Below are 22,783 nucleotides of genomic sequence, written 5' to 3'. Positions count from 1 at the left end.
CACCCAGGCCTGGCACCCCGCCTGACCTCGCACCCTCACCACCTCGCTGGCCTCCTGTGCGCTGGGGCCGGCTGCTCCCCGTCCTCCGGGCTCCCTTATGTAGGCAACGGCCAGCCGACAGGAAGAGGGGCAGGCGGATTGGGTAGAAACGAGAAGAGTGGGGGCGCCAACAGCACACGGCGACCCAAGGGATCTTGGTCTCAGAGGGACGCACGGTGGCCTGGGTGGGTGGGCTTCTTGCCAGGCCTCCGCCCGCCTGCATTCCCGGCTTTGGGGCCCGCCAGGCTCTCTGGGCTGCAGCTAAATACGTTCTCTCCTAAATTGGCATCGTCCAGTTTCGTACTTTGAGACTTAGAACTTGTAAATCAGGTCGTAACATTTAAATCAAACCAACTTTATAAAAAGAATTACATCTTCTTTCAAAAAGTATTGATGAATTTACTAAAGGAACTTACCAATTACTAGGGAACAAATGCAATGTAAAAAACAAAACAAACAAAAAAACAACAAAACTACCCCTTCAAATAACGAAGCCAAGAAACTATGGACATGAATGTTGAAAATCATAGAAAGCAATGGTCGTAGGCATGCAGCTAGGCAGTTTAGTGAGCAAGAACACAAACCCAAATCTACCATCCTCTCAATCCTCTAGGGTCCATATGCCCCAAACAATGAACTCATAAAATGGGTTTAATTTTAGTCTGAGCCTTCAAGTAACATCCTTTCTGGGTAGCTGGGATCTTACTACTTTCCCAACCTCCAGGGGGAGGGGGTAGTGTTTAGAAATGAGAATGCTATTTGAATGCCCTTTCCTTCACCCTGATGCCAGAAAACTCAGTTCAAGTGAATATTGCTGATGAAATCCTATTGTGGCTAAACTGTTTGGTACCAAGTACCAAAGAATTTGACTTATGCATATAACTTATCTTTCCCAGTTCCCCTGTGCTTTCATCGTAAATAAAAAGGCTGGATAATTTGTGAAGTAGACATTCAGTCCAGGAGTTGACTATGCTCCCAGAATTTGGTTTAGGAATGAATTTATTCCTAAAGGCAAACTTCCCATCAATTCCCATGTAATATTCCACTCCCAGACACATGCAATGCAACAGTTCTCATCTAGGTTGTCAGCAGCGGTGACCCTGGGCCCTAGAAATAATCAAAAGGAAAGGAAGACATTAGTGTTGAGTGGAAACTCCAAAATTATATCCCTCTCCATATGAATTGCCTGCTCAGCTCCAGGCATTTGGCCATGCCAGGAGACAACAGGTTTGGGCTGGCAAGCAGCAGTTACACCTGTGGGAGAAATTATGTTACTGGGGGGAAAAATAAATTTACAGGTTGCAAAGGATTCCAGAGATCTAGAAGAGGAAATCAGAAACTACCAAAGTTCCAGAACTACTACATACCATCAGCAAAGCTACTATAATTCTGTCTACCAAATGTGCCAGCCAAGTGTAAGAAAACAGCCTTAATAGTAAAAAAAAAAAAAAAAAAAAAAAAAAAAAAAAAAAAAAAAAAAAAAAAAAAAAAAAAAAAAAAAAAAAAAAAAAAAAAAAAAAAAAAAAAAAAAAAAGAAAGAAAGAAAAAAGAAAAAAAGAAAAAGAAAATCTGCAACAAAAAAAAATATATACAAGCAGGGCTGTTATGTTAAAATATGAATGGCTATCGATTTTCAGGGAAACCAGCATTCTAACACACTGTCACTGTCAATGCAAATTCAGGAAAACATTATCAGAGCCACTTAATGTTTGATTCTTGACCAAAAAATCTCACTTCTTGTAATTTTTCCTAAGGAAATACTTGAGGAAAAAGTTTGAAGCATGATGATAACAAAATGTTCATTGCAGTGTAATTTGTAATAGGGAAAAGGGAAAACCTTGATGTTCAACAACAGGGGAATACTCACAATTATATTAGCAAGAGAAATTGCCATCATCCACAAACATAACTATAAAGATCATGTAGGAAAAGTAAATTTTTTCAGTCAAACAAAATTTCTTACTGGTTCCTTCTAGACACACTACTAACTGCCAAAAAAGGCCTGCAACTTTAGGGCTTGGCAAAGCCTTTTCAAATATTTTAAATCAGCTTTCACAAACTTTATTTTTTTGTCACCAAAACTTATTCACATTAAGAGAACAGGGGGGTAAATTTTCCTCCTAAATTTTGAAACACACTTTTCAAAGTTTATATTTAAAAGATCCAATTCAGAAATTAAAGATTATTACCTCTTACCTCAAAGATGCTGGCTTTCTCCTCACCTCTCCCCCCGCCCCCCCCCTCTCCTTTCTGGAAACCTACCTTAACACTTCACCAGTGGTTCTCAATCCTGGCTGCACAAATGAAGCATTATGGAGCTTTAAGAAGATCTTGGGGGTGAGTCCTAACCAGAGAAACTCTGATAGAGGAACACAGTGGATTCAGTATCATATTTTTTTAAAGTTCCACTGCAGAAACGTTGCTAAGACATAGTTTCGTATAGCTTAGAAAAAGTCGAAGTGGTTAATAGGACGCCTCACTACTCAAGGTGTGGTCTCAGGACAAAGCATCAATATCATGAGATGGGAGCCTGAATTAAAATTCATATTTTAACAAAATCCCTGGGGTTCTTAGACATATCAATCATCTAGATCAGCTGCCCAATAGGACTTTCTGATGAAAACATTGATCTGTGCTACTCAATAGGGCAAACCACTAGCCACAAGTGGCTAATAAGCACTTGAAATGGGTCTAGTGCAGGGGTGGGCAAACTTTTTGACTTGAGGGCCACAATGGGTTCTTAAACTGGACCGAAGGGCCGGAACAAAAGCATGGATGGAGTGTTTGTGTGAACTAATATAAATTCAAAGTAAACATCATTATATAAAAGGGTACGGTCTTTTTTTTTTTTTTTTTAGTTTTATTCATTTCAAACGGGCCGGATCTGGCCCACGGGCCGTAGTTTGCCCACGGCTAGTCTAGTGAGACTGAGGAAATGAATTTTTAATTTAATTTTTAAGTAAATAGCCACATGTAGCTATTAGCTACTCTAGTGGACAGGTCCAACCTAGATAACTCATTTTGGTCAGGGGGCATGAATTTATGGATTGAGATCTATGCATCCAAAGGAATCATATAGAGTCACTGCCTACAGAACTGTTCTGTCCACTTAATGAAGACAAAAGCCAGGTGTTAAAAACAATTCATTTATTGGGTTTTAAACTAGGTACACAATGAAATAATCAGTTTGGCACTACTCTATACAGGGACTATGCCTGTGTGTGCTGATCTGTACCAGGACCTCTGCTGTGCTTAGGTCTGCATTGAGTCATTCATCAAGTAGATTCTAAAAAATATACTGTAGTGTTCCTTTAAGGAAGACTGTACAAGTGTGTTGCAAGATGACATTCACAAACTTGTGAATTACTCTTTTCTTTGTCTAGAAGATACCTTGCATTCTATAAACTTGTCAAAGGCAAACGTGGCGTTTGCATTGAGATGCACACAAAAAAGTTACATAAAAATTCAGACATTCTAACATTAATGAACTCAAACAAAACCCCACACCTCAGCTTTTGTTAACATGAAAATAATTTAAAAATGCAAAAAAATGGCATTCAATTTGATACAAAAGCCAAAATCACTATAATAAAGAGCTACATGTGAATTTTACAAATTAATTACACAATGGTGTTGTGTAAAAGGTTGCATCTGTACAAAGTCTTGCCAAAGCTATCCCTACAATTTATACAGTCCTTTACATCTATATAACATTTATTAAACAAGGCAATTAAATATCAAGACTTCTTAGTCTCTCAACGATTCTGCAGGCAAAAAAAAAAAAAAAATCAGAAAGAAATTACAGAATTTTTGCAAACACAGCAATCTTCTATTAGGTGAAATATAACAGTTTTAAAAGTGGGTCAAACAATATTTGTAAAGAATACAGGTAAATCAACCAGTCAGGGTGTTTATTGTTGTTGATGTTTATTTTCAAAATCATACATTGTATACACACACAACAATCCATCAAAAATGTATTCACCAAACCCCCAGTTTTCCCACAGTTACTCTTCTCTTCAGCACCAGAAACTCCAGTCTGTGGGAGGCGCGTGGTGGACACCGGCTTCACTTTTGTGTCTTGTCAAGCAATCCATCAGGTCCTTGGCTGGTTCCAGACCTGTCCTCTCTTCCTTCCATCTTCCTGGCTCTCCAAGCTTCAGATTTATGGCCCACAGCCCTACTCCCATCTAAACCCAACAGCCATTTGGGAAGAATTCAAAATAATTTGAGATGAATGAAATGAGAGGACCTGTTTTACAGATGGGCATTCTCCATTCCAAGTAAACTGTTTCTTAATGAGTTCCTAGACTCAGTCTGGTCTTGGATGCCATGATCATATTGGGTAATTATTTCTAGTCTGAGACACTGTGGTTTTGTCAGATGCCTCAAAGAAAAAGTGATCAATATTCTGGAAACAGTTCCGGATAAGTTAGGAAATCAAATGGCAGCTGAGAACCTGTGGAACGCAGACTAATGAGACTAAACAGAGACCACCAAAATGATGAGAGCTCGACAAAGGCAGAGAGTTAAAACCAGCAGCGAGCCACCACAGATGGTACCTGAGGATCTGGAATTTTTGATGAAAAGAGCTTGAAGTGAGGACTACTCACCTGTATCAGAGAGGAAAAAAATTTCAGTCAAGCCCAATAAGTGAATTTTTCTTTATTCTTCCTATCCCAGTAGAAAGGCTTCTGGGTCCTCCCTCTTTAATAAGAATAGATAATAAATATTTAAGAATCCTGATAAAATGTTCTCACTACAATATAGAACCTAGAGCCCTCACGGCAACCCAAAATGCCCAGGCCCCACTAAGAGGCTACAAAGAATACATTTTTTGTTTTTGGCCCAGCTGGCGTGGCTCAGTGGTTGAGCCTTGACTTATGAACCAGGAGGTCACAGTTTGATTCCCAGTTGGGGCACGTGCCTGGGTTGCAGGCTTGATCCTCAGAGTGGGGTGAGCAGGAGGCAGCCGATCAATAATTCTCTCTCATCTTTGATGTTTCTATCTCTCTCTCCCTCTCCCTCTTTAAAATCAATAAAAATATATATTTAAAAAAATAAATTATTTTTGTCTACCATTTCCAGACTACTAAGCCTACTCATTTATAAAGATCTAAAAGCAGTCACATAACTTGTCTGCTTAATAACTGAAGCAGAAATGCAAGGAAAAATTCTCTGGGAACTTACTTAAATGACATTTTTAAAAAACTTCATCTAAACAATGATATCTAAGAATATCAGCAAAAAAGAAAAAACTTAGGAGCACCTAGTTCTCAGTCAGTGACCCAATGACATTTCCCTGAGGATGACAGACTTCTTTAACCCAGAGCCCTGCTGACTTACCCTCCTATGCATAGTAGCATGGTGACACCAGGAGATCGGTGAGAACAAGCAGCTGGTCGTCGGTGAACTGCTGTTTGTGTTCCTGCCAGTTGTCATGGTGCGTCCTTCGGAAATTGGATAAGGTCTTCTTTACAGTCATCTGTCGAGTGGGCAACCCACATACATATTATTCTGACCTCTCTGAACCACTAGCGTTATATTTAGGATTCCTTCAGCTGAGTAACAAACTCTCTAGACTTCAGATCTCACTGCTCACCAAATGCTACAGAACCAATGAGCCCAAAGACACCAAGCTCGCTTTAGAATTACTTGGACAAGCTATTGGAACTTGCACCACATCAGTAAACCAGTTTCAATATACATGTAACATCTATTTACTAAGTTGAAAAGGACAAAGTCATTCATCTTCTGAGTTGTTTAATTTAGGACCATAGGTGCTCACTAAATAATACCATCAGGCTTTCCTATTTAACATTAGCTCCTAATTAGACAGTTCCTACATAGAACATGCTAGTAAAATAGAAGGATAGCATTTATACTGACAACACTGACACTACTTTCATTGGACTGGGAAGGACAGAAGTTACAGTAATTCCCTTGCTACCAAAGGATAAAAAATTCACATGGAAGCAAGGTCTCTGCAAGATTTTAATGATTACTGATAAACAGGCTTGACCCTGTAGCGGTAGTAGTGGCTGTTTGAAAGCATAAGGTGCAGAATGTGTAGGGAATTATCAGTATAAATGGTGTTTTACAAAGCATCTCTTGATAATGTGTGTGCAAAGAAACCAACAAAGCTTTTACCTCTATAGGCTGAGGGTCATTCAGATGTGCACTCAGATTCATAAGGAGCTGGGGCATCCAGGTGGGAACGTCGTAAGGACTAGAAAGAACACACGCACCAAGTCCTAGCACCCCAGCATGGCGTCTGACCAACTCTGCAAAGACAACAGCAGTAAAGTGCAAATACTGATAGGACTCTATTGCCCTCCTTACAGTGAAATATAATTAGTTTTAGATTATGCTAGTTATTTTCAATGTGTAAATGTGTGTTTAAAATGAATCTTTATTCACACACGTGAAAAACATGAGTTTGAGGCCGAACTAAAGACATCCAAATGTGTCTTGTATTTGCTAAAACTAACAAAATAATTGCTTTTTAAAAATCAATTTATACTATATACAAAAGTGTAATTCCCTGATGCTAAAACAAACTGCAATCAAAATTAGACCGCACTTTTCAGAATGCATCGATTCATAGGTAAACACCCTCAACAGAGAACTGCAAGCCCTGGCTGGTGTGGCTCAGTTGGTTGGGCATTGTCCCATGCCTGAGACGTTGCTGGCTGGATTCCAGTCAGGGCATAAACCCAGGCTGTGGGCTCAATCTCTGGTAGGGGGCATGCAGGAGGCAGCTGATCGATGTTGTGCTCTCACATCAATGTTTCTCTCTCTCTCTCTAAAAATCAGTACACTATTTTTTTTGTTGTTATTAATCCTCACCGGAGGATATTTTTTCCATTGATTTTTTACAGAATGGGAGGGAGGGAGGTGAGGAAGACAGAGAGAAACATTGATGTGAGAGACACACCAATTGGTTGCCTCCTGCATGCACACCAACTGGGGTGGGGATGGAACCTGAAACCCAAGTACATGTCCTTGACGGGGAATCAAACCCCTGACCCTTGGGTGTGTGGGCTGACACTCTAACTGCTGAGCCTCACCAGGGCAATAAACTGTTCTTTAAAAAACAAAACAAAAAGAACTGCAATGTGTCTGTTTACTACAGACTCTCTATTCTTTCTTTAGCAATAGAAGTTAAAGTGCTTTCCATTATCTATAATAATAAAAGCGTAATATGCTAATTAGACCTGAAGTCCTTCTGGACAAAGCCAGGGCTGTGAGGGAAGCCTGGGTCCTGGGTGCCAGAGGGAAGCCAGTGCCAGCAGCCAGGGGAATGAAGGCCTACTCTTGCACGAATTTCGTGCACTGGGCCTCTAGTATTTTAATAAAGATGTGTGTGTGTGTATTATGTGTTTGTAAGTATATTATATGGTATACATGGTGGATAGGGGGGTTGAAGTTAAGAAAAAGAGAGCCGTAGCGATTTGGCTCAGCTTTTACATGCAAAGCTCCTCAAGAGCAGAGACAACTATTCCCAGTACCCAGCACAGACCCAGGGCACATACAAGTATTCAATAAATGTTTGTTGAGTAAGCCTGGTTAATTCTCCAAAGAATCTGTGTGTTTCCTACCAGTATTGTTACCTGCAGAAGGAATCGTATCTCCTACGAAACCAGGGTCTCGCTTTCTTTTCTTCGGTAGTTTTGTTTTGCAAAGTTGTTCAAAATGAATCTGCATAGGACTGTCTATGGTAAGGAAGTTACACTGTAACAGACCACTTAAGGTGGTTGCAGCCATTTCTCGAACCTGCAGAGATAATCACTTGCATTAGAGCGAAGATCCCAAACCTGCTGGAACATCAGAGGCTGGAGGGTGGTATGGGAACCGGGGTGGGGACTTTCCCTGGCATTTGTGTACAAATTGTGTAAATGCTCTTTTGCAGCTTCTTAATAGAGATTTTATCAGATTGTCAAAAGATCTGTAGCCTCAAAATTGAAAAAAGCCACTACATTCAGGTAAATGCTTAACTATTTTATACAAAATTAAATTTCTCTATAAATTATTTTCCTATTGATAAGTCTGCTTAAATGTTACAAAGCTTTCTTTAAACATTTCTCATTTAGGTTACTACAAAATTGTTTTCAACATTATCATAAGAGCTGTATTTAATGATTAGATAGTCAACATCACTTTTAAAAATGATAGTTTTAATAAAAGTCATCGTTATATTTATGGTAACAGTTACGTTTAAGCCTACTACATGGAGGAAAATATAAAATAAAAAAATGTTCTAAAACAAGGTCCAGAAAACGGTAAATTTTAATGCAATTGCTATAATCTTTAAAGTTAGTAAACACTGACTTTAGAGTTCCCACCTTGCCATTTCCATTCTTTAGTTAAAAACAATACAAGGAAAAGTTTGTAAAATTTTATAGGTAACTGTAAATACTTTCACTGAAGCCTGTCGGAGTTGTTACCACCACGGTGGGAGTACCCTGGGGACTAGACAATTCTGCTCAAAGAACACAGGAAGCTGGATTGGGAAATGAACAGGCTCATCAGGGAAATGGAAACATTTCCACTCCCAGTTTCCTACAGATACAATCTATTTTTAGTGTTCTAAAATAAAATATATCATTAATGGGAGTGCTCTCTACATGGAAAACCCATTAAGTCATAAAATAAAGTAAAAATGTCAATTGCATTTTCTTTACCTAAAGCCAATTTAGAAAGTTATATCTTACTCCACATTTATCACAACATGATTTTCTTATATTAGGCTATTTCAACAAATTAATGTATCTTATTGTACAAAATATTAATTACACCACAAAAGTTGCCTTTGATTCCTCTACCAAAGAAAATTAAAGGGAACAACAATCCTTTCCTAAGTTTACAGGATAATACATTTATGTGTAACTTTTTATCCTCTTGAAACTACCTTCATATACATTCCTATTAGTCATTTAAAAATCAGTAAGATACACAGATAGAGTATTATCACCAGCAATTTCATAGATAAGAAAATTTTGGTTCACAAATGTTACCTGCCCAACTGCAAACAGAAACCAGGGTAAGAACTGCCTAATGTTTGTTTCCATTTGTATTACAGGAAATCATGAAGAGGATATCAAACCAATCCAGGAGGGCTACGCTAAAATTAAAGTTACTTTCAGTGATTTATACTTTTTTGTTTGCGGGTAGTTTTTACCGCGCGCTAACAGGTGGCGCGGGCCATTTTTGCTAATTTTTTGCGCAAATGGCAACGTTCAGTAAAATTACGATAACTTTAGTTTACGTATTTATACGTTACCCGCATTCTACCGCTAGTCTATAAAAAACGTATTAATACGTGTCCCGCGCTCTACTACCAGTCAACGTAAAACGTATAAGTAAAACATAAATACGTTTCCTGCATACAATGTGTTAATAGAATACATCTCAGCAATGTGTAAATACTACTTAAAGGGGAGCCATGATGCTTTCTTTGAATTTCTTAAATTTCTATTTGCTTTAACTTAAATTTTACCTCCAGCTGTTCATCCTCCAGAAGACTTATGACCAGCCACCTGATACCTTTAACTGCATCTTCATTGTTTAGGAAAATAAAGAGGTTGTAAAATACCATGGTCTGGAGGTAGGTCAGCACTGTGTATCTAGCATGCCAAGAACTGCTTCTTGCTGTCTGTGAATGAGAAGTATAAACAATGAAAATAGTGCTGACAAGAACATGAGGTGACAGACATAGAAATGACACACAAATAAAATCTTCTAATATAATTCTACCTATTTTATGCGGATAGTTACAGCAACCTCATCTTATAGTTCCTTCTAAATGAAAGGTTGTATAAGCTATTTCAGTAAAGATATTCAGAATATATGAATAGTGGAGAGTAAAGGGGAGGAATCCTATATAATAAAGAGGTAATATGCAAATTGATCATCACTCCAACACACAAGATGGCCACCCCCATGTGGACACAAGATGGCCAGTAGGAGAGGGCAGTTGGGGGGAACTGAGGCCTGCAGAGGAGGGCAGTTAGGGGTGATCAGGCCTGCAGGAGAGGACAGTTGGGGGTGACCAGGCCGACAGAGGAAGGCAGTTGGGGGCGACCAGGCCTGCAGGGGAGGATAGTTGGGGGGGACCCAGGCCTGCAGGGAAGGGCAGCTGGGGGAACCAGGCCTGCAGGGGAGGGCAGTTGGGGGAGACCCAGGCCTGCAAGGAAGGGCAGTTGGGGGGACCAGGCCTACAGGGGAGGGCAACCAGCCTAAACGGGCAGTCGGACATCCCTTGAGGGGTCCCAGATTGGAGAGGGTGCAGCCTGGGCTGAGGGACACCCACCACCCCTGGGCACGAATTTCGTGCACCGGGCCTCTAGTACACAGATAAAAATCCATTTTAGGAGAATTAATTATTTATAATTCATGACTAACTCCTCAAAAGGTTGCATATTATTTTATTTTACTTTTGATAGTAGCAAGGTATTGAAAGCAAAAAAGATTGAGAACTACTAAATTCCACTACAAAAAGAATACCAAAATATTGTGCTGTTAAAAATATTTTTTGGTGTCATTTAAAGTTAAAAATCTGAAAACCATGGGGACATGTCCATTTTTACATTATATAGCACATGCTGCCCTGGATAAAGCTGAGCACAGAGTATACTAAAAAATGCTACCAGAAAATACATAATCACTTAGGTCTTTCTACCATAGGCTAGGAAATATAAGTGAATAACATAAGGGGGAAATGGTAAAAGGAAATGACCTTCCCTTCCCTCATTAAGCACTTTGTATTCAAGGTGCTTCAATAATTAACTCTCTATGTACACAGAATATTTGGGGGTTGAGTGATCTGCCCAAGATCATAGAAGCTGGTGACAGAGCCTGGTACAAAATCTAGGTCTGGTTCTTGGGTCAGTACATGTACTCACTCATATTAAAAGAAAAATTAAAATGAAAACAAGTATCAGGTACTGTGTGCACTACAGATGACTTAGTGAAATTCTTAGAATAAGCCAAAATCCCAACAAAAAGATATATTTGGTATTCACTCTTACTTGTTTTAGCACCTGAAGTACCAAAGGCACTTGATGAGGGTAAAGCAACCCCTGAGACATTAGTGATAAACATAACTTTGCATCTCTTTTCAGTTCATCATAGCTATTGTCGTTTTCCACTGGGGCGATCTAGAGAATAAAACAAACCAAAGACAAGAATTGGAAAGTAACAGCCAAACAGTACACAGGCAACTAACTTTCCCTCAGAGTGATTTCCCTCTTGTCCTCTAACGATTTTTTTTTAAAGTATCATTATGAACCATTGAATCTCAACAAATTTAATGGCTTTGATCCACTGTAATTGCCCTTCTTATTGGTGCTCAAACTGGCTCCTGCATCCTTTAACACAACTGTAGCATCCTAGGTTTCTGGTATGACAAGGTGACCCAGGTTTATCCTGTACATTTCTTGGTCTAAACCTGAAATCAGCCATTTCTCCAAGCAACTCTGGTTCTTCTAGTGGGAAATGACACTTAGGAAGTATAATCTGGACACCAGGATATTGATTGCTATTAGGTTGATTAGTGGTTCTGGGCCTTTTTGGTGGACAATGCTAGGACATAAGCATATTTTCTAAATAGAAATGGATCATGAGATCAAAATGATAGTTCCAAATTTAGGATTACAGGGATTTTACTAAGCAGCTTGGATTTTTATATATCCCTTGTCTCCCATGCTAAAAATCTTGGTTCCTACAGACAATTATTACTGCATTTGCTCTTTATTATACCTTACACATAATGGCTTCACTCCAGTATTATTAATAAGGATATTACCCACAAGGCATGTATGAATTTCTGTGTTCTTAAAAGCCACTGCTCTGTATTTTTATCATACCAACCAGATACACAGTGAGGTAAGGTTCATTTATTTCATTTCGTCTTTTTTTAAGGTACTTTCCTTCCATTTAATTTTAAACATGCTTATAGGGTCCTAAAGACAAATTAATAAAACAAGATATATTCACTCTACCTTCTTTTCTTTGTCTTCCCCAACCCTTAAATAAGTATCCTCTCAAATATTCTAAATGTATTTTCTTGTTTCTTTTTAAAGTAGTTTTAATTTCTAAAAATAAATTACTTTTCTCTAACACACTAAGGATTATACCAACTTAGGTGAGAGATTCAAAGCTTAGTATTATGAAATTTCTTTGCATGCCCTTAACAAATGGAATCTTCACCAAGCCGTCACTGTTCTTACCCAAACTTTAGACAGGCTCCTTCTGAGCCCTCTTTTCGATATTAAGTTTTATTGCCTTCATCCTCTGACCAGATGAGTAATTAAAGCCATCTCAGGTCATACCTTCCATCAAATAAAATTTCAAAATCACCATACAAATACCAGATATAAGTTACTTCCTGTAGATATTTGTTACAACCAATTATAATGTCATTTATCACTGTAAAATAAATGCAGTATACTGAACATTTTGATCTTCAGATTCGTTATATATTAAGTATTAAAAAGTCAGAAAGAGCTATATTCAAAAATTTCATTGTGGCTTTTCTTTTTAACTATCAGTATTTTCCTAAACTATTACTTAGAAATTGACTATTAGTGAAACAATGTTTCATCTTACCTAATATTTAAAAGATTATTTCAACAAATATAAAACCACTATCAATTAATGATTTTTCTGTGACTATTCTATTTTTGAAGATACAACCAAATCATACACAGTATGAAAACTATCAACCGTCAGATGATAAGTATAAATTCCCTTTGAACGTCAAAAGGGGATGCATTCCTAATTTTAGCCATTAACTTACCTTAAAAAACAAAGGTAAAAGCTGAAGTTGTTCTGTGACTGCTGTAGAGAAGGATCTTCCTGCACTCGCCATCAGCCATTTCAATACTATTTGGAAATGGATACGCAGAATCAGTCTTCGCTATCCAATTAGAGACCACCAAGTAGAATAGTATTGTGGTGCTAGTGCCACCACTTTGACAGTGCTTCAATGTTACTAAACAGATTGTTTATATTACTTCTTAAATTAGACACTGACCAGCAGTATGACAGGACTCACAATAAAGGGGGGATCAACTAATCTATGGAGTACTAAAGCCACGCTCAAAGAATGAATCAGCAAATTATTAACAAGTCTACCAAATAACTATGCTAAATACAAATTAAAATTAGCCTTCAATAATTCCAATGTAGCCCTAGCTGGTTTTGCTCAGTGATTAGAGTGGCAGCCCTCGGACTGAAGGGTCATGGGTTCAGTTCTGGTCAAGGGCACGTCCCTCGGTTGCAGGCTCGATCCCCAGTGCCAGTTGGGGTGCGTGCTGGAGGCAACCAATCGATGTGTCTCTTTCACATCGATGTTTCTCTCTCTATGTCTCTCCCCCTCCCTTCCACTCTCTCTAAGAATCAATAGAAAAAATACCCTCAGGTGAGGATTAACAAACAAAAAATAATCCCAATGTAGCAAAAACAACTAAGTTAGTTGTTTATATTCAGAATCCTTGAAAAATTTTAAGGTATCAGGACAATAGGACACCACCAATAACAAAGATAATTAGGGAGGGGTGGGGGGGAAAGGCCCAGCTAGGTTGGCTCAGTGGTTGAGTGTCAACCTATCAATCAGGAGGACACAGTTCAATTCCCAGTCAGGGCACATTCCCAGGTTGCAGGATTGATCAACAGTGGAGGGTGGGGAGGCATGTAGGAGGCAGCAGATCAATGACTTTCATCATTGATGTTTCTATCTCTCGCTCCCTCTCCCTTCCTCTCTGAAATCAATAAAAATATATTTAAAAAAAAAAAAAAAGAACTAAGTTGGAGGACTCACTCTTCCAGATTTCAAAACCTACTACTACAAAGCTACAGTAATCCAAACAGTATGGTGCTGACATCAGGACCGACATATAAACCAATGAAATAGACTAGAGAGCCTAGAAAGAAACCTTCACACATTTGGCCAATTCATTTTCAAGAGTACCAAGACTATTCAACGGAGAAATAACAGTCTTTTCAACAAATGGTTCTGACAAAATGCATATCCATGAGCAAAAAGAATGAAGCTTATATCTTATACCTTAAATGTAAGGGATAAAACTATAAAACTCTTAGAAGAAAATCTAAGGGAAAACTTCATGACGTTGGATATGGCAATGATATATTTGATTGATATCCAGAACATTTAAAGAACTACAACTCAACAACAAAAACTAATTAAAAAACGGGAAAAAGACTTGAATAGGCATTTTTCCAAAGAAGATACAAAAATGACAACTAAGCAAATGAAAAGATGTTCAACAACTAATCATTAGGGAAATGCAAATCAAAACCACGAGATATCTTCTTTACACCAATTAGGACAGCTATAGTCATAAAAACAGAAAACAAGTGTTTTCTGGATGTGAAAGAAATTGAACCTTTCTGTACTGCTGTTATGTAAAATGGTGCAGCCTCCATGAAAAATAGCTTGGTGCCTCCCCAGAGTTAAACACAGAATTACCATATGGCACAGCAATTCATTTTCAATACCCACAAGAAATGAAAGCAAAGATTCAGATACTTCCACACCCATACTCATAGCAGTATTATTCACGATAGCACGAGAGATAAATAACCTAATGTCCATCAACAGATGAATAAACATTAAAAACACTATGCAAAATAAAAAAAGCAAACATGTATGATTCTACTTATATGAGGCACCTAGACTAGCCAACCTTACAGAAAGTAGAATGGTGGGTGCCAGGGGCTGGGCAAGGGGAGAATGAGGAGTTATTGCTCAATGGGTACAGTTTCAATTTTACAAGATGAAAAGAGTAGTAAAGATAGACAGATGATGGTGATGGTTGCACAACATTGTGAATGTATTTGATGCCACTGTACCTTTTATGTTATGTACATTTTACCACAATAAAAAGGGTGAAAAAAGCCCTAGGAAAATATAAATGTCTGTTTTTAAGTGAGTATCTACTAATTTTAGCCACTTACTAGTTTTTAAGAGTTTAATGCCCTGAGTTCGTTCATCTTCTTCACCAATTCCATTTTCTTCCATGACATGGTTCTGAATTTCTTCATCTACATCCATGAGGGGTTTCAATTTCTCTAAAATTCGAGCAGTAAACTCAGGAACACGAGGGGATGCTGTTGGCGCGGTGTTTGGCAAAGAAACATCTATCATGAATATGTAGGTCAGCACACTATAAAATGAAATAGGCACCGTAAGAAGAGATCCCACATTCTCAATAAAACTAGGGCTCAAAAGCTATAACCCAACCAAGACAATTCCTAGAGAAGGTCTCTTGTGCTGTGCCTGCAACTCTGAGGTAATAAACACGGGGCATGCTGACTGTTCATCTCTGGCTTGGTGAGCCCACTGCCACCTTATTTTACATTCAGAGCCTCTTGTCTAGTGTGTACACCACCATATAAAACAAAATCTGAAGAAGAGCATACTATGAAACTCAATAGTAACATAACCAGTATACATTCCTAGATATTAAAATTGAATAAAAAGAGCTCAAGAAGTATACCATACCACAGAGAAAATAATACCTACCTCCCTATTCTTTCCCTGACATTTTTGTAAACCTGGGTGAGTTTGGGTTCCAAGTACTTCAATAGTCTGTGCAATAGCTCAGGCACTCTCCACTCTTGCTGGGCAAGGCCACCTTGCAGTACATAGAGCCGACTAAAATGAAAACACAGGAGAGTTGTGTTAGAGTCTTTACATACTGATGGTATAGATTAATGACCTGTGTTTCACTGAAAATTGTTTCACTTTCTCAGCAACAACCACAAAACCTAATTCAAAAATGGGCAAAAGACTTGAATAGGCCATTTCTCCAAATTCAAAACAGCATCTTTATGGAGATTTTATTGTATTTCCTGCATAATTTTCTCTGTATTCTCTTGTCATCTCCACTACTACAATCAAAAGAAATAATGATTTCAGAATACTATTTGAGTTAATCTCTAAGCATCAGAATTTTCCCTACTAATTAAGAAAAATAATCAATTGTTCTTCTTGTTAACAGGATTATCTCTATTTCTCTCTCTTATCCACTAGTTTGTTCTCAGCTCCTTATACACCACCAAGTATATTTTCCCTTATAAGATTACTCTTCTTTCCTCATAGGAAAGAGTGAACAATGAGAAGCTATGAGAAAGAAGCTACTACTGTTACGGCACCAAAGGCGGTCCTGATATAAAAGACTTGACAATGGCGAAGGCTGAATCTAACTTATATTGGAATTGCTCAGGTTGCTTCCATTTCTCTTACTTGTCCTTACTGAGAAATAACTGTACTTAGTATCATGTTGTACGGAATGGATAATGTATCTCATAGAAGATTTATAGCTGACCCTTGAACAACACGGGGAGTAGGGGCGCCAACTCCTGAAGAGTCAAAAAATCCCCATATAACTTTAGACTTCCCCCAAATTTTAGTTGTCCCTCAGTATCTTTAGGGGGACTGGTTGTAGTACCCTCTTGTGGATGCCAAAATCTTCAGATGTTCAAGTCCCCTATATAAAATGGCATAGAACAATGCATACAGCTGGCAATAAAAAAAGCCGGCCTTCTCCATCCAAGAATTCCTAACAGTATTTTCCATCCAAGGTTGGTTAACCCCTTGGATGTGAAAGCTGGGATATAGAGGACTAACTGTATACCTACTGGGGGGGGAGGGGGCCTGCATAAAAGTGGACCAGCACAGTCTGAACCAATGTTGTTCAAGGGTTAACTCTAATTACATTATCTAGCCTTAATGAGTGTAGGCAGCTCATTTCCATTCATACATCAAGCACAAACATGCTATCTTTTCTTAACTGTGTAATTTTTTTTTTTTTTTTTTTTTTTTTTTTTTTTTTAGCACGATTAAGGGCAGATCAACTCATTGCAGCATAGTTAACGTTAATTTGGGATTATGTTAGCACTCTAAGTGCTTAATGATGAATGACTCATATATCAGGCTGTGACAAAAGGCTTCACTCTTCAAGCAAGAGATGCCTGTTACCATGCATCTACAAAGGAGCCACCTTCACCACTCAATGGTGATTCCAACAGCAGCTCAAAAAGCCAATGAAGTTTCCGGGGATCTCTGCTTTCCTGTGTTGAAATACAAAGTAATGATTAAAACAGGAGTCCTACAATGCTGTGAATGAGTCAGATCCTTTTATTTTATAAATATAAATATATATCTTATTTATAAATATAAGGATAGAGGAAGAAAATCAGATTAAAAGTCACAAGTGAGTCAAATCCAAACATGTTATCATAGCTCATGTTAAAAAGATAAGCAGTGAGAAAATTGTTAGCTAAATGGATTTTCTTCAAATCAGAGTATACACGTTATGGACATATTTAGTGTTAAAAACAACACCGATAACCTTGCATCATCTGGCTCTTACTACATGTAAGTTTATTTGACTTGTCATCTGTTCTAAAACAATGTATTACTATGGCGGAGAGGATATAATAATCTCTTAAGGTTACCACTCAAGGCTTATTTGAAAAACTAAACAGCCCTGACCGGTTTGGCTCAGTGGATAGAGCGTCAGCCTGCGGACTGAAAGGTCCCAGGTTCGATTCTGGTCAAGGGCATGTACCTTGGTTGCAGGCACATTCCCAGTAGGAGGTGTGCAGGAGGCAGCTGATCTATGTTTCTCTCCCATCAATGTTTCTAACTCTCTATACCTCTCCCTTCCTCTCTGTAAAAAAGAAAAAGAAAAAGAAAAAGAAAGACTAAACAGAACCATTTCCAATTATTTTAAAATGACACAACTATGAGCAAAATTTCAAGTTCAGGAGGTATAATGAGAATTCACAGATTTTGAGACAAGGTATAAAAGTTTGAATAGATCAGTTAGACACAGAAGTAAGCAGGAGCACGTACGCAGGATGTTGCTATACAAGTTCCCCAGTCGTTGTAAGTTTCCACTGTGATGTTGGACAGCGCTGTTCTAAGCAGAGGGCACAGAAGCTCCCAAAGCTTCTCCACCTACTCAAAACAAAATGCATGGGAAAATACTCAGAACGTGTCTTCGGCTCTTTTCCAGGAAACATATAAACACAGAAACTGACACTGCATTTAAATTATTTCTTTAAAAAAAAATTACTTCTTAGAACAACTAAATAATCCAGAAAAGTAACTTTACTATATCATCATCACACACACCCGGTTATAATGTGATTGTTTTTCCAAAAAATTATTCAGAAAAGAGGAGACCCCTTATATGATCCCTTACAAAATCATATAAGTTCTCTTAAAGAGAGGTTCTCTCTTTAAATTTTTGAATGATATAGCATACTGAGCTGGAAAAAACCTCCATCATTTCAAAATTTTGTGTGCTTACCCAGCCGGTATGGCTCAGTGGATGTGGACCCATGAACCAAGAGGTCGCCAGTTCAATTCTCAGTCAGGGCACATACCCAGGTTGTGGGCTCGATTCCCAGTAGGGATAGAAACATCTCTAAGAGAGATCAATTGGCTGCCTCTTGTACACAGTGGGAAGTGTACAAGAGGCAGCCAATTGATGATGTCTCTTATAAATGTTTCTATCCCTTTCTCTCCCTTCTTATCTCTCTATAAAATCAGTAATAATTTTTTTAAAAAATTTTTTGACTAAGGACTATAATCACTTTAAAAAAATTCATGCTTATTGTGGTCATATGATTGAATCCTAATTTAGGAAGGTATGACATTTTAAGACAATTTCTTATTAGCCTGAAGTATAATCTTCAAATACGAAGTTTTGAATTACTATCAATAGCCTTTAAGAAATGTTCAGTTATACAGAGACTGCAAATATATGTATAGATGCTTATCACAGTTTAATGAGAATACAAATCACCTTGGGATCTTGATCAAATGCAGACTGACTCACTAGTTCAGGGTGGGACCTGAGATCCTTTCCTAACAAGCTACCAAGTAATGTCCATGGACTGCACTTGAGTCAAAAGGACAAATAGGGAGGAAGGGCTTGGGATAATGTTTCCAGTGGTAGCACCAGGCATTGATTAAAAGTAATAATAAGAGCCCTGGCCAGGGTGTTTCAGTTGGCTGAGTGTCACTCCATGCACTGAGAGGTTGCCAATTCAATTCCCAGTCAGGGCACATGCCCAGCTTGATCCCCAGTAGGGGGTGTGCAAGAGGCAGTAGGTCAATGTTTCTCTCCCCCTCTCCCTTCCTCTCTAAAATCAATAGCATATTTTAAAAAGAAATAAAACAAATAAAATTATTTCATGATATGTGAACAGGAAAAAGGCAATAATACAAATTAACCAAGTTTTACTTAATAAGTGATGTTAATACATATAACTAAATTAACATATTAAAAGGCATTCATAGGCCTTCCAAAAGTATGTGTAATTAAGTTGGCTCAAAACAATATTTGTGTGTTTCCTTTGGGGAAATAGTGGCCTACCTTATATTCAGGCATTGCAGACATTTCACCTGGTTATTTTCAGCCTAGTGCATTTTGCTAAGAAACTAACCTTAGGGCAGATATATAGAACTAAATTTTACAATTAAAAAGCAGGATACTCAAAAGAAGAGTGTCAAACTCAAAGTGCCTATAAGACCAAATGTGCTGTGTAGATGGGGCAAGGGGTTGAGAAGCAGCGGTTTAATGAGAACTAGAGAGTGCCCCATGAAGGAGAAGCCCAGGAGTAGCACCAGCAACAGATACAGTGCAATAGTGTGGAACCAGCATTCCAGGACCTTCATATTTTTCAAGAGAAACAAATATTTTTATATGACATATCCTGATTTTCCCCCTAATGTTGGCAAATAATTCAAAATTTAAAAGATATTAAATGTTGTCTATATACCAGGGGATTGTGACTTATACTCAAAAGCAATATGGAATTGAACATTTCAAATTTTTTTTGTTTTAACAGATTACTTTATTAATATGTCATTCTAAACATTACATAAATACAACCTAAACATTATTAGTATCAAACACAGTTCTAGTAAGAAGTTCAAGAGTGCATTTATGGCTATTTTAGGAAATATGAATACTTTGGCTTTCATTATTACATCAGATGAAAAAAGCAATTCAAAGAATAGGTTTCATCTCTTCTATGATGTTAACAAAGCCAAGTAGAAAAATAAGTATTAAAAAAAAAGAAAGATCCCTAGCTGGTCTGGCTAAGTGGATAGAGTGTCGGCCTGCGGACTGAAGGGTCCCGGGTTCAATTCCGGTCAAGGGCACATGCCCAGGTTGTGGGCTCAATCCCCAGTAGAGGGCATGCAGAAGGCAGCTGGTCAATGATTCTCTCTCATCATTGATGTTTCTACCTCTCTCTCCCTCTCCCTTCCTCTCTGATATCAATAAAAATGTATTACAAAATAAATAAATAAAGATACTCAAGCAATTTGGAAGCACTTATTCATGTTGTCTTCACTGCATACTAACTCATACAAATTACTCTGTAATAGGAGAAGTGGTTCTTCACCGCTATTAGGAACTCAGCAAATATTTGTTGAATGCATCAACTAAGAATGGAAATGGACCTAATGTGTTGGGACTTACTACATAAGTGGAAAATGTAGCTTTAATAGGGAACGTGCTGTACAAATACATCACCTTTTCAAATGTCCAATGCTTAGAACCTCTGATTAAACCAGCTATAATTTCTGCAACACATCGCTGGGTGCTTTCATGTGAATCTGCAACCAAACGTTCTAAATGGGGCTTCAGCACTGGCAAAAAGGCATCATCAAAATTTCTGAATATACCCTATAAAACAAAGATAAGGAAGTTCCTCGGTATTTAAATGACTATCATCTCCATTTGTTTACCATATTACGACTGTGCTTAAAAAAACACACCCAGTTCTCCCTTCTAGAACTTTATATTTAATTGTGGCAAGTAAAATGACCGTATTCTTATCATTTTAACTTAGAGGTACTGTTAATAAATAGAACAAAAATTAATAATCTTTCTGACCTTAAAAATAGCATACCCTTTAAAAAATAACAGAACATCAAATGAATCTAGTTTTGTGACTTTTTTGTTTGCTTCAACTGCTAATTACAAAGATAAAGGGAAAAAACCTTTTTTAATAGAGTGCTAGGACAATAAGGCAAGATCAATATGATTGGCATAACTTCCAGAGCCATTTTAAATGAAAATAAGATGACTAAACTCAAACTTTGATCAAATACTTTAAAACGTATAAACCTACAAACTGACAGTCACTAAGCTTTATGAAGAAGGCATATAAATAACAGTTACCTTAAAGAGGCAAAAACGTCGAGGATTAAATTTATCTTTTCCTTTTCTGTCTTCTAAAGATAGAAAAGTAATTAACTGTTCAACAAACTTAGGATCAGAAAAATGATCAAATATGATCTGTTCTGCCTGTAAAGTTAAAGAAAAAGAACATTTAGTGTTTAAAATGCATTTAAAAACAATTCTGAAAACATTAAAATTCATCTATAAAGTTTTGATACCCAACAGTAAGCTACTATTTTTGTTCTAAAGAATTTTCAGCCCTAGCTAGTTGGGCTCAGTGGATATAGCGTCAGCCTGCAGACTGAAAGGTCCCAAGTTAGATTCGGGTCAAGGGTGCATGCCGGGGTTGCAGGCTCAATTCCCACTAGGAGGCGTGCAGGAGGCAGACAATCAATGATTCTCGCTCATCATTGATGTTTCTGTCTCTCTCTCCCTTCCTCTCTGAAATCAATAAAATAAATATATATATAATTTTTAGTTCTCATAGAGGCTTTCTAAAATCCATATAATATTGCTTCCTAAAAATATAAAATCCATAAGAGTAGCTAAGTTTCCTTCATCTTGAAGTATGGATTCTATTTCTCAAACTGTGAATTAAAACCAAAACATCTTCTGCTTAGGAAATGAAGGCTTTATGCTACTGTACCATCTTGTGTGCAATTTAGAAAAAATCCCCAAACTGCATACCATACTCCAGCAAATTATTTCCATATTTATATAACATCAGAAGTTAAAAGATAAACTTTGTTCAGAATTAGAAAATGCATCTACTACACCAGTAACTTAATTGAGAAAGACATAAACTTAAAAGGCCTTAAGTCAACTTTCAAGCTGACAAATGATTTATGAGGACTAAGGAGTTCTAACTTAAATCTATAAACATCTATGTACTGGGTAACTATCATTTACATACAATAAAACACTAAAAGCCAGTCATTATCCTTGCTTTCAAGAAGCTTATTAAACAGAAATGGTACAAAAAAACCGAGCCGATAACTATACACAGTAGTGCTCAAGTGAGTGCCAAGTTGGGTAGTAACTTGAGAGTAACCTTAGATACAAAGAGACTCCAGCCACACCTTGGTCTAACAAAATAGGGGAGAACAAGGGAGATGGGTGGGGTGGAGTAAGGGAGTACACATTTACTGGTATTTAACCCAGCGCTATACTGAAACACACAAATTGGGGAGAAAAATGAACTGAATTTGAAATGTATCTGGCTACAAGTAAGTTGCATTTGAACCAGGGCAAGTGTTAACTCATGGTGAAAATGGAATGCTTACCTCTGTCAAATCCTCCCTGCTCCTGCCAAGCTTGGGCTGTTCTTCCACACCAGCATAAACAACCATATTCCTACACAGTAAGAGTTTAAATTGTAATACACGTAAGAAAATATATCAGAGCTTCGTGAATAGAATGCATTGGAAGGCACTTTTAATAAACTCTAATTAGATGCCATGTTTGGAGATAGGAATACATCACTAACAGTCCTGGCCTTAAAAAATCAGATC

General features: G+C 37.7%; 2 protein-coding genes and 1 long non-coding RNA gene across 7 annotated transcripts in view; 1 reads left to right on the top strand and 2 right to left on the bottom strand.

The window, feature by feature from the left end:
- Nucleotides 1-274, bottom strand: part of GPR75 (G protein-coupled receptor 75) — an 8,023-nt gene extending 7,749 nt beyond the window's left edge. Inside the window, exon 1 of one of the 4 annotated variants that reach the window (XM_005884626.2) lies at nucleotides 27-274. The gene's annotated coding sequence lies outside the window, so the exon portion shown is untranslated. The remainder of the gene's footprint in view (nucleotides 1-26) is intronic. The other 3 variants (XM_014532009.1, XM_005884624.2, XM_005884625.2) reach the window with 3 other exon arrangements.
- Nucleotides 1-12,992, top strand: part of LOC106724474 — a 21,542-nt gene extending 8,550 nt beyond the window's left edge. The window contains exons 2-3 of the long non-coding RNA XR_001360278.1: nucleotides 7,195-7,202; nucleotides 12,982-12,992. This is a non-coding gene — a long non-coding RNA (uncharacterized LOC106724474). The remainder of the gene's footprint in view (nucleotides 1-7,194; nucleotides 7,203-12,981) is intronic.
- Nucleotides 3,172-22,783, bottom strand: part of PSME4 (proteasome activator subunit 4) — a 68,624-nt gene continuing 49,012 nt past the window's right edge. For both annotated transcript variants that reach the window (XM_005884623.2, XM_014532008.1), the window contains 14 exons: nucleotides 22,556-22,625; nucleotides 21,273-21,398; nucleotides 20,622-20,774; nucleotides 17,924-18,028; nucleotides 17,045-17,136; nucleotides 15,587-15,718; nucleotides 15,019-15,227; nucleotides 12,839-12,924; nucleotides 11,070-11,198; nucleotides 9,539-9,694; nucleotides 7,653-7,815; nucleotides 6,190-6,323; nucleotides 5,386-5,524; nucleotides 3,172-4,652 (listed from right to left, as the gene is read on the bottom strand). In XM_005884623.2, the coding sequence (XP_005884685.1) occupies nucleotides 5,390-5,524; nucleotides 6,190-6,323; nucleotides 7,653-7,815; nucleotides 9,539-9,694; nucleotides 11,070-11,198; nucleotides 12,839-12,924; nucleotides 15,019-15,227; nucleotides 15,587-15,718; nucleotides 17,045-17,136; nucleotides 17,924-18,028; nucleotides 20,622-20,774; nucleotides 21,273-21,398; nucleotides 22,556-22,625 (1,690 nt within the window). In that variant the 3' untranslated portion in view covers nucleotides 3,172-4,652; nucleotides 5,386-5,389. The remainder of the gene's footprint in view (nucleotides 4,653-5,385; nucleotides 5,525-6,189; nucleotides 6,324-7,652; nucleotides 7,816-9,538; nucleotides 9,695-11,069; nucleotides 11,199-12,838; nucleotides 12,925-15,018; nucleotides 15,228-15,586; nucleotides 15,719-17,044; nucleotides 17,137-17,923; nucleotides 18,029-20,621; nucleotides 20,775-21,272; nucleotides 21,399-22,555; nucleotides 22,626-22,783) is intronic.

The sequence above is a fragment of the Myotis brandtii genome, unplaced genomic scaffold (genome assembly GCF_000412655.1).
Source record: "Myotis brandtii unplaced genomic scaffold, ASM41265v1 scaffold84, whole genome shotgun sequence".
Classification (NCBI taxonomy): Eukaryota; Metazoa; Chordata; class Mammalia; order Chiroptera; family Vespertilionidae; genus Myotis; species Myotis brandtii.
The sequence above is the reverse complement of the archived record's forward strand: the minus strand, read 5'-3'. Positions and strand labels throughout refer to the sequence as shown.